The sequence below is a fragment of the Cydia pomonella genome, chromosome 4, assembly GCF_033807575.1.
Source record: "Cydia pomonella isolate Wapato2018A chromosome 4, ilCydPomo1, whole genome shotgun sequence".
Classification (NCBI taxonomy): Eukaryota; Metazoa; Arthropoda; class Insecta; order Lepidoptera; family Tortricidae; genus Cydia; species Cydia pomonella.
The window spans coordinates 4,312,029-4,324,487 of NC_084706.1; the positions used below are offsets into that span (position 1 = coordinate 4,312,029).

The 12,459-nt window shown below is 39.8% G+C and overlaps 1 protein-coding gene across 3 annotated transcripts in view; it reads left to right on the forward strand.

Annotated features, from left to right (window-relative positions):
* The window catches only part of LOC133516882 (ionotropic receptor 75a-like), a 55,203-nt gene that overhangs the window by 11,405 nt on the left and 31,339 nt on the right, over window positions 1–12,459 (forward strand). For all 3 annotated transcript variants that reach the window (XM_061849908.1, XM_061849907.1, XM_061849909.1), the window contains 4 exons: window positions 3,389–3,484; window positions 5,709–5,788; window positions 6,294–6,421; window positions 9,089–9,146. In XM_061849908.1, the coding sequence (XP_061705892.1) occupies window positions 3,389–3,484; window positions 5,709–5,788; window positions 6,294–6,421; window positions 9,089–9,146 (362 nt within the window). The remainder of the gene's footprint in view (window positions 1–3,388; window positions 3,485–5,708; window positions 5,789–6,293; window positions 6,422–9,088; window positions 9,147–12,459) is intronic.

The following is a 12,459-nucleotide window of genomic DNA, read 5'->3' on the forward strand; positions in this document are numbered from 1 at the left end:
AACAGCATCTTATAGTGACGCATATCAATATTAAAATTCTTTAATGTTTTATATAAATATATTGAGACTTGGCCATCGCACTAAATAATTGAATTTACATGTGTTTTCAGGCGATTGAATTTACACGTGTTTTCAGGCGATGGCCAAGTTTCAATATATTTATATAAAACATTAAAGAATTTTAATATTGATATGCGTCACTATAAGATGCTGTTAATTATTACGTAACAACTTAATGCTTCGAGTACGGAGATTCCAGACACAATTGATTTTCAATTGTTATGGACCACGATCGTGGTCTTAGAGACTGGACGTATTAAGACAGAAAGTCGCTTAAGTAGAGACTGAATAAATTAATAACCGACTTGGTATTACATGGATCTCACAACTTTTTACCGCAGAACAACTGAGTTGCGAGACTTGGTTTTTTTGACAAGTATTGTTTTTGATGGGATCTCATTTCTTTTTGTATTTTGTAGACAGTTCTACTTTTTTCCTTTTCGGTACCTTCTACTTATTGTATATATGTATATCTACCAGCAACGAATTTTCTTAAAGCCCTCGCTCTGACTTATGAACTTTTTTTCATGACGGGAATACCCATTTTTTGCTCGATTTGGCAGGGGCACTACCATGCGCCTATATTTATATGGGACTAGCTTAAACCCGCGGCTTCGCACGCAATAATAATAACTGCCGTAAAACATAAATAAAACATCGTTACGAATAAAGCCAATATTTAAAAATTTAACTGAAGACTTGGCTGTATGGGCTTAATTTTCTTTGCGGTCTTTTCTAGATTTTTTAGTTTTTCCTTGATTCATACACCAAACACTACTTATATTCCAAATTTAAAGCTTCTAGGTCTGCTAGAAGTGCCTTAGAATTTTGATGATCGGTGAGTCAGTGAGTGACAAAATTAAGAAATTTGACCCGTTATAATTCTTAAAATACTGGTTCAAATTGAATGAAATTTGAAATATACCGTGTCTTTACAATGCCTGCATGGTTACTGAAAATTTCAGTCTTCTAGTTTTATCCACAACGAAGTTACAGGGGTTCGAAAATGGTCTGAATTGCTTCGAGAAAAGGATGGTACGGCCGTGATGCTTTTTTGCTCGACTTGGTGGGGGCACTGCCGTGCCCCAGAGCTCAAGTATCTTTAAACAAAACCGGCTGCTAATTATTTTAGTATCCTATTGTAAAAGAGCCATTTGCAATCATTCATAATTCATAATCATTTATTACCACATAAAAAGGGTTTACATAAAAGGTGTTATAAAAGTTACAAGTCCTACCCTTTTAGCCGTTTTTGACAGCATGCAAATGGGTCCTAATAATACATAAAATTTGTACTACATAAGATTGCTTTAAATTAACTTAATTAATTAATAAACTCCATTAGCTTAAACTAAAATAGAATGCTCAATAAGTTAATTTTATAATATACACAGACAGTGACAGCAATATATAATAAAATAATGAACTAATCTCATGGTAATGAAGTACAAGTATACAATGTGTTTGTCCACGTATAGTGGAGCCGTTAATCACGTACGATGAATTTTATCGACAAATCACCCCCCATACCAATGTTTTTCCTCAGCTATTTTAAAAATGCAGCCTTTCAAGGTTTTATGTTGCCAAACACTACTGCATTTGGTTAATGTACCATTATCTGTCCATTTACCTATCGCACGTTAAAAAAATCATTTGATAGCTTATGAATTAGGGCAAACATTTCAAGCATAAATGTCACAGAGAATTTTCCACAATTACTCGAGAATTAAGGACAAAAATAAAAATTGTCTTCAAAACTTCACTTTTTTTTACATTTTATCTTTTTTTTAAACCAGGTCGCTGACCTGTCCTTTTTTATCGGTAAATGATAGTACAGGATATCAGCTAAAAGTTGACATCAAAATAATAGCCCTAGTTAGTAGTAGATACTATACGTGGACAAACACATTGTATAATATAAATTTAATCCATTATTATACGCAATAAATTCATTAATATAGTATTTTTTCCAGTAGCCATTTAAAAAGCGCTGTTTTAAATTTAGTATACGGCAGGTCTTTGATATGCTGTGGTAGCTTATTGTATATGGTGACACCCATCGAGTAAGTAACAGTTTTTCTTAAAATTCAGCATCCTTTGCTTTTTAGGTACAACAAGCCTGTTTGTATTTCTAGTGTTTCCAGGAAACACCTCCTTTACTATCTTAAACCAGTTCATATTCAGTTTTACAAATTTGAAGACTTCAAACACATAGAGACGGTAGAGGGAGAATATTGATTTCCGAGAAAAGAGGTTTACATGGAGTCATTGGACACACTCCACATATGGCACGAATTCATTTTTTTTAGCAGCCTTTGAATATCAACCCCATTTCCCTCACGATCAGTCCATACCGCAGCACTGATTCCACGTAGCCATCATAGGCCATCAATGCTGTTTTTTGATCTGCCGTTGCGCGCATTCTGTCTGGCAAAAACAAAACGATTAATTTTGTTACATGCATGTTCGATATGTATGTCCATTTTCTAATGCTAAAACAAAACAACGAAGTATAGTACACAACCTAACACGAGTCGAATTCTTTAGACATTTGAGGGTTGTAATTCAAAAGTTTCATAACATATAAATCGGCTGAAGCCAGCACGATAGGGGGCGGATCATGGCAGTTTTTTGAAAAATATTTTTTTAAGGGCTTCCGGCAATAAAATATTGTTTACATTTATTTATCTAAAGAAAATTTCAAGGCATTGAGTTTTTTTCCCGTCTCGACGAAGGACAAATTTGTCGAGAATTCTCGAGCAGAAACCCTATAACTATAACTAATATTCGATGTCCACTTTAAACTATTATAATTCATATAATTACTTAGTCAGGTCATAAGGTCTGTCACAAAGGTTTTGACTGATAAAAAAGCTATAGGTATTACAGATCCCATATTATTCATATACATATATGGGTTGAAAGCTTATTTAATGCTGAATTACTTACAATATAATTTAGCGTGAATTTCTGTCTCAGTTTTGCATATTTCTATGTAATATTCGGAAAAATGATATAAAAAAATATGAAAAAAATACGCGACCTGTTCAAGGTGATTTTGATCCCCATTAATTTATTTTTCTCTTTTACATGGTCGAATCTCACATAAAACAAAAGCCGGATCTCTTATCTTTCTTAAAATATATTCACTCCCACTCCCATCCCCAACATACTTTAACAATACTATCCAGTATTTACTGTATTTAGATCCGCGGTGGTTGGAATATTTAAATACTAAACAGCCAATAACTGTCTCTTTACAAAGACCGATGGATTTGCAATATATATCACTGGGTACGTACTGCATTAACAATTGAATGGTCGACAGGAGACATCTATCAGCTTACGGACGTGTTCAACTTCGGCCGCGTGCAGGGTAACGCGCTGGAGACGAGAGAACTTGGAGCTTGGACTTCGGAGAGAGGTATACATGGCGTATTTAAAGATTTGGCGCCCTAGGCCTTATGGTTTATTTCCATTTTTTAGTTATTTATCACATTTTTTTTAAATGTATGTTACAACGAAGCTCCGTAATATTATATTTAGTTTGTTGTTAGTTCGTTTTGACTATGGAGATAATGACTTAATATACTGATACTCTAACATGTAAATGAATTTAAAATATAACTTCTTAAGGTATGTTATGAACTGCATATGGCAACGAATCCTTTATGTACAAGAGATACAATTTCAAGCGGTTTTAAGTATATTTTTTGAGCTACTGCACTGTGTCCGGGCCTCCTTGTGTTTTGTAAGGTAGCGGAGAGTGGGTCACAGTGGATCACTTTTTTTAAAGCTGTAGCGCCATTTTAATTTCAAAAAGTATCGTATTCTTATCTAAGCCTCTAGGTTTCAATTGACTTAATTCGTTAACTTTCATAAATAATCAGGATTTTCCTCGGGAATTCATTCCTGCTACTACTCTAAATCGATGCTCCGCCCCGCCACTGATCACTGAAACCTTTTCCAACCACCATTCCCCGACCCCTCAACCCCTGACCGTTTAACTCCTAATCCTAACCCCCAATTCCTCAACTTCCAACCCCCGGCCACTCATCTCCTACCCCCCCGATTCCTCAACTGCCAACCCCTCAGTCCCCGACCCATCAACTCACCGCCCCCTCAACCCCCTAACCTCTTAAACCCTGACTCAAGCCCCAACCCCACAACCCCCAACCTCAGACCCTCGTCTACCTTTACTACCACCGTCTACCTCACAACCTCTCACATCTACCCCTCACATCTTATTTCCAACACTACCTACATCAGAAATCATAATATACCCAATTATAAGAGGGAAGTTCCACATATCGCCCGTGGTCTTCATAATCAGTAATTAGTTTTAGCACGAGTTTGACACTGACATATTCGCTAGTGTAACTTACTTTGTATGCATCTCGCTCATAATGGCATCCTATTAGTGCGAGCGAGATCTATCGGAAAGTAAGTTACGAACACGTCAGCTAATATGTAGAGTCAAACTCGTGGTAAGGCTACAGTAGCACTACAAGAAATTGGTAGTTTTCGAGAGGAAATGCTTGAGTTGCTTAAGAATACAGTCGAATCACCATACCTGTGCCTTTAAAAATTGAGGAGTTCCCTCTATTCCTCATGGATCCCATCATCAGATCAGAATCAAATTAAAATGGGACCAATTTGGAAGTAACTCCTTTGAAATAAAAAAAGAATTACTGAAATCCGACCACGGGTGTCGGAGTAGTCGGTGAACGTACAGAAAAAAAAAATAGCCACAACCGAATACAGAACCTCCTCCTTCTATGAAATTGAAGTCGGTTAAAAATCTTAAAACTACTTACTACAAATCTGGCTGTATATCTTCAAAGAGGAAATCTTTTACACTGTAATAGCTTTTATCAGACAATAGCTTCATTAATTTGTTTCTAAATCTATGTACAGGCATTCTCTTATAGATTTTGGTAACTTGTTAAAAAAAAACATGCACATGACAAAACAGTGATTGGAATATAATGCTGTCCTGGGAACACAATTATGAATTATTCCAGGATCCCGTTGATTTCTGGTAGAGGCGCTTTCAGCTGTTGTAAATAAATACATATGCCTCTTTACAAACATGCAGATTTCTAAAATGTATAAACATACAAATGTAAATGTATCACAGACAGCTCCCACAGGTCCCACAGTAACAGCTACGATATTAAATGGTTCGGCTGTAGTGGATGAAAATTCCTTTCTGATTAGAGAGCTATCTAATGTTGAAAGACTGAACCCGGTCACAATCTTACTGTCCGAAGGTCCATGTAATGCAGATACTAACAGTAAATATACATTTGACTATTTTCAAAGTAAAATAGAATAGGTATTGAAAGTACTGTGACGTTCGTCAGCGCAGCGTAGGGGACGGAAAAAAGACCGTAGAAGCTTTCATAATATCTATAAATTAAAGTACTTACAATAATATCATAATTGTAATAGATACTCTTTTATTTATCTTTCTTATTAAGTTAGGCTTTTTACAATATGTATGTAAAAGTAAAATATAAAAACACAAAACAGTACAAAGGATATAAACTCATTATACAAATAGACATTTAATTCTTACAAAAAACCGGAACTGATATTTACCTTTATTAAAATCATGTAACCTATACTGGTTTTACAAATTGCAGGTTTGGAGATTTTACTTCAAGGCTTCAAGTACTACAATCGCTGGGATTTTCATAATCTAACGCTGCGCGCCGTGTCGGTGGTAAGCTATTCCATATTATATTGTTATTATTCTATCTACCTATTGACCACAAGTTTATTAGTTTTATTACCTTTTTACTTTTGATATCCGAGCAAGCGAAAGATTCCGAAATTAAACCACGTGCGTAGCGAGTGATCCAAAAGTGGAATCTTGAAAGTTGCAAGGGTTTCAAGGCACGAGGGTTAAACAAACTTTGCTCCCGAGTAAAGCATAACATTTCTTACCACACCAACGCGAGGAAAATACTAACATAAACGTAAATCCTATTCAATCAACATGAGCAAACAACTAAATTGGCATCAGATTACTTTGCCTCATATATTAATAAAATACAAATTACTTATCCGTTTTTGAAGTACAAGCTTTTCCGAGCTGGTGTGGCGAAAGGCATTTTTAGTGCTGCGTACAAAAGTTTGTTCACAGAGCACATATGTGACTTATGGGTTCACTTCGGTCTTGCAAATCGGTCAAATACGTATTTTCCACCTAATGCCATTGTTTATAGATACGCAACAGTTCGAAGGAGTTCCACGAGGGCATGTTGTACGAGCCAGGGTTCACAGTGGGCGTGGCCGCCATGACAAAGATCTCCTCGCAGCTGCTCAATCTGCTCAAAGAAATGCACAATTTTCGGTTAGTGCCACTCATGGGCTCTTATTCATAATTAATGTTTCTATCGTAAACAAGTCAATAATAGTTAAATAAGTAATTATTTTTGATTAGCATATGACTACTCGCCTACTGCTATAATTTCATACGTAACGCGCGAAGCGGAGCGCTTTGGATTGCGCGATTTACTAACAAAGAAGGGTACCCAACTGTCCGACTCCGATTTGATTCATTTTGATATATGTTATAGAGTAGTCTAAAATAACGGACACGTATTTTTTTTTAGCTGCCCAAACTCAACCTATTGGGAGAAATTGTCCTCCAAAGTACTAAAAAGTTACTAAATCTTCTAACTCCTTTAGAAAGTGATGCTCAAGCAACTTGCTAGTTAATGGCTGATTTGAGTATATGTTTGAAAGCAGCAAAAAATAATGAGCACGTGTTTTGTTATATCGGCTAAAACTCATTTTTTCCTAAAAAAAATCGACATTCGAAGTTTTATAATATCTTATCGCTAAAGTTACACATAAAGACGGGTGTTTTTTTAGGAAAACTTGAGTTTAAGCAGATATAACAAAACACGTGTACATTATTTTTTCCTGCTCTCAAACATATACTCAAGCAAGCCATTAACTAGCAAGTTGCTCGAGCATCACTTTCTATAGGAGTTAGAAGATTTATTAACTTTTTAGTACTTTGAAGGCCATTTTCTCCTAACAGATTGAGTTTGGGCAGCTAAAAAAAAATACGTGACCGTTATTTTAGACTACTCTATAACATATATCAAAATGAATAAAATCGGAGTCGGACAGTTAGGTACCCTTCCTTGTTAGTACATTGAATCAATAGGAAATTCCATAAGAGCGAAAGAGAAGTTTCGCTACAGTTTCGCACGTGAAACAGAAGAGGTTCTATCTATGAAGAAAGACGTAAAAATGGAGCGGCGCGCCTAGCGCCTAGCCCGTTCGACGAATGCGCGCGCACTCCGCGCGCCATGTTGTCATTTGTTTGCAAATACGCGCGGCAATGCAATTTTGACTGTTTTCATTCTAAATAATTAGACAAGAATTCAAAAAGTGAGTGCACATAATTAGTTTGTGGTAAAGTGCTTAAAAATGAATGAATATAACGTGACATTCATATAAGAATGTGAAAAAACTTTGCAAAATTGACTCGAGTTAGATACAAAAGGACGACCTTCAATTTTCGTAAAAATGTTTGGACCGAACAATTTAGCTCTTATTTTCATTAAAAAAAAACATTCATATATGCATTCACGATATTTGTAAAGCATTATATTCCATTGCATATAGGTACTTACCCAAAATCTAAAGAGAGTTCAATGACCGGGTGGACGAAAACCGATATCTATATAGGTATTTTGCGACGGTTAATAAAAAAAAAAATCAAATTCAAAATTTAATCTGTTTATTTCAGTTTTTTTTGTTGAGGTACAGTCAGCACTCAGTTATAATCTCTATATTTGGAGATTGTGTTAACTAAGTTTAGCCTTAACTAAGTATATAATTAGTCCTGTTGGCAGTTAGTGTTTACATGTTATTATAATTTGTAACAAAATTAATTCAATTAATCAGTGCTTTCTTAAGTGTACTCTTTATTTTATCAGGATGTTTTACTAAAGTTTCTACTACTTGTTTGGGTAAGCTGTTCAGGATATTAGGCAGGTATGTTGGCCAGAGCCTTTTCCCATATTCATTGTTACTTTTAGTTATTTTAAAGTATGGTTCATTGGTTAAGGTCCGGAGGTGGGATGCAATAGATTTTGTAGTTTTAGTTTTCCTTTAATGTAAGTGAACACCCGTAATTTTTAGTCGCCAGCCGCCGCTGGTCGTGGTGGCGATGTTGTTGCAATCGATGTTATTTGAAATCACGTTGACCTGGGCAGTAAGAGAAGACCGGGGTATGTCGTAGTTTTACATTTTGCTTGTAGCTCATTCGACACCCTTTCGCAAGGGTGTGAAGGATCTAGTCCACACATTTCTGCTACGGAGACCTAGTCCATTCGCGCCCTATCCTCGTGAGGCGTTCCTTCATCGTCGACAACGTTTGGACGATTGAACGTCAGGTGTAGGCCAGATTTATTGCTACCGACCGTTATCCAACCCCGCGAACCGTAGCCTGGTGATACCGTTTGAGCGGGGCCAGGTTTCGGGGCCGTAGAGAAGGCGATCGGTAGCTTAGGCTGGCATGTGCGTCGTGCATAAGCATTCTCTTATAGATGTAGCTTCATTTATTAATGTTTATGGCATAATATATGGCCGCTACCAAATCAAAGCTCACTATTTTACCTCGTTGAGCGGGTTAGGCATCATCAGCAATGTGTGTTTCCTGAAGGAGGACTATGTAACACCGTTGTCATGTAATATTTTGCTTAGACATTCCATTTTAGAATTGCTGACCATGAGGTTATGAACGTGTTAGTCAAAAACATTATTGATGGAATTTGATTGGTCTTGGTAAAGAGTAAATAGAAATGTCGCGGAAGACTGAATATTAAAGCATTGATCCTGAACATTTTACTTATGTTACAAATTATACGTAAAATCGAAATCACTGAAATAACCGGAAATCCGGTTTTGCTGTTGCACACAAACTGAGAAACCTGTGTGTGTGTGTGGTGTGCGACAACCCTAGCCTAGAAGTATTTATAATAAGTATTTTGTTTTTCAGTTTCAACTATACTATTGTGGGGCGCTGGATCGGCACGCCGGAGCGTAACTCCACTAAGGTAAGTGCATCATTATTTTTTTTGGGATTCCAAAGCTTTAATTTTGTATTAGTTTCTATGATGATTAGGTATTGTAAGAAGGTACTTGAAATTAAACCTATTCCCTAACCTACTACTACTACTAAGCTAATTTTCAACCCCGTTATATATTTTTTTTCCAAATTCGCTGAAACTGACGGTCTTGAGATGAGCGGGTAAGGCCGCTTCTCCATACAAACGTAGTCCTCATTTTTCCCTCTGGATATGGACATAATGGAAAATATTTGATGTAATATACAACAGCTACTTAGTCAGGTCATAAGTTCTGTCAAAAAGGTTTTGACTGATAAAAAAGCTATAGGATAAAATCCCTTATGGGTTGAAAGCTTATTTATGCTGAATTTTATTTACTTTAATTACTTACATTATAATTAAACTTAATTTGCTGTCTCAATTTTGCACAATTCTATGTAATATTCCGATTGTTATAAAAATGGTCTAATCTTACATAAAATAAAAGCTGGATCTTTTATCTTCCTTAAAATATATTATTCATGTGTATTGGTATTGTCAACCTGCAACTGTATGTGTTTTACCAAACGCACTCGTAGGTATGGCAATCAAAAATTTGCGTATCTGTTAAGTAGCACGACTGTCCGACCATATAAATATAGGGAACAATAATTACACTCCGTTCCACGGCACTCTGCTTTGCTGTGACAAGGCGAGCGAGTGGAAGGGAGAGCCCAACCCAAGGTTATCCCGCTCCGGCCGGCTAGCGGACGCGGTACAAACCAGTCTTCGCGGCGCATCGCAACCTTTGACACACACGTGATTTGCGCGCCAAAAATGTTATTCCCGCGATAATCTAAGTTTCTTTTAAGTGATTTTTCCTCTATTTTGTGTTATTAGTGTTTTATGTGTTTTCCCTTTTTGTGACCAATATAAGTAGTTTTGGAAATTAGCTTTTTCTTCTACGTCAACCCCGCCCTTCTCTTACAAAATTGGTCCTTCGAGCCGGATAAGTGAAATAGCTAAAGATGAGTGATCACAGTAAACGGAGAACACGTAGCAAAACTAGAGCGATGTTAAGGAAACTGCCAGATTCGGGATTGGGGACTCCGTCGGGTGCCGACGTATCACAGCACGCACCGTCTCTGCAGCCAGGGCGTGCCCCCTCGGTGGGTGGTCAGAAAGGCCACGGAGATGAACTACCGCCGTCGGGGTTGAAGACGCCGGTAACAGAGGCCACGGTGCGGCCGAAGAGCAACGCCAGCGTAGCCAGCAACACGTCGAAACACTCGAAACTTAGCCAGGCCTCCCTCAATGCACGGCGCTTACGCGCTGAGTACGAAGCGGAACTTGAGGTGGCCAAATTAAAAGAGAATCTTATAAAAAAGAAGCTAGCCCTGGACATGGCCGACCTTCAATTACAGGAGGAAGAGATGGACCACGCTGGTACGGTCTGCAACGGACAGCAGCGGTAGACCTCCATGTTTTCGGTGATGCCAGTGAAAAAGCGTACGCCGCTGTGGGATTCCTGGTTGGTACTGACAGTGGCGGCAATAGGGTATGTACTATGGTGGGAGGAAAGGCACGCGTGACCCCTGTGAAGGTAGTTTCCATTCCGCGTTTGGAACTACAGGCCGCCGTGTTAGCATGTAGACTAGCAGTGACAATAAAATCTGAAGTAGATTTCGCTATCACAAACTTGTACCTCTGGTCTGACTCAAAAACAGTTCTTATGTGGATTAATTCCGACGCACGCGACTATCAAAGATACGTTTCGCATAGATTAGCAGAGATTGACAATTTAAGTAAGCGAAGCGACTGGCACTGGGTTCCTTCAGAATCCAATCCTGCTGATGAGGCAACCAGGATGGACTGGCCTAATGACAAAGGCATGTGGCTTTCGGGTCCCCCCTTTCTGTGTAATCCACAGGTAACATGGCCGAGCTGGAGCCATGACGAGACCCCCGCTGATCCTGAGCGCTTGGAGAGGGCGCACGTGGTAGCTGAGGCCACCCCAGGTCTGTTCATCGATGTCACACGGTACTCCACATGGACGCGGGCTGTGCGCGTCACTGCACGCGTGCTTGCATTTATACGCGCATGTCGAAGTAAGCGGCGGACAGCGGACGAAGTAACTATGGACGTCCTGCAGGAGGCTGAGCGGGTTCTATTGAAACAGGCGCAGGCTCGTTCCTTCCCCGAGGAGCTGAGAGCGCTACAGGCGGGACGCTCGATTTCTAGGTCCAGCCGCCTGCTAAAGTTGGATCCTGTAATCGGCGAGGATGAGCTTCTTCGCGTTAGGGGCCGCCTTGGGGCGTCAACTGAGTTGTCGTTCGACGAAAGACACCCAATTATCCTCGAAGGTAGCTGTCGTAGCACGCGGCTGCTGGTACATCACTATCATTGCCGTACGCTGCACGCGAACCACGAAACCGTCGTCAACAACTTGAGAGAGCGGTTCTGGGTGACTTGCCTTCGCCCAACTGTAAAAGCAGTCGTTGCGCGTTGCCAATATGGCCGCGTGCAGCGCGCGCAGCCTAAACCACAGAAGATGGGAGACTTACCACCCGTAAGACTTACCACGACACGACGAGCATTCGTCAACTGCGGGATCGATTATTTCGGTCCTATGGAGATCACAATTGGACGGCGCCGGGAGAAATGGTTGGGCGTGTTGTTTACCTGCTTGGCTACACGCGCCATTCACCTCGAGTTGGCTGCGTCGCTTAGTAGTGATTCTGCCATACTTGCCTTGCGCCGCTTGATAGCGCGCCGCGGGCAACCAGCGATGATTTTGAGTGACTGCGGAACAAACTTCGTAGGAGCGAACAAGGAACTGCGCACCGCTCTACGAAACTTGAACACCGAGCGACTTCAAGGAGAGGCCTTGTCTAAAGGCATTGAATGGCGGTTCAACCCGCCAGCAGCTCCACACATGGGTGGTACGTGGGAGCGCCTCATTCGCTCCGTGAAGAATGCGCTTCATGCAACACTGAAGGAACGCGCGCCATCCGAAGAAGTCCTGCACACCGCCATGCTGGAAGCGGAACTGGTCGTGAATAGTCGGCCACTTGCTTATGTAGCGACTGATCACAACGAACCGGTCGTACTCACGCCAAACCATCTCCTGCTTGGAACAGCGACGGGTGAAACCCGCATGACGACCTTCGATCCCTCTGACGTCAATGCTCACCGCCAATGGAAGAAGGCAAACGCGCTGGCCGAGATGTTCTGGCGGCGGTGGACCAGAGAATATTTGCCCACCCTTTAGAAACGACAGAAGTGGACATCGGTAACGGATCCCGTCAAAGTGGGTGATGTA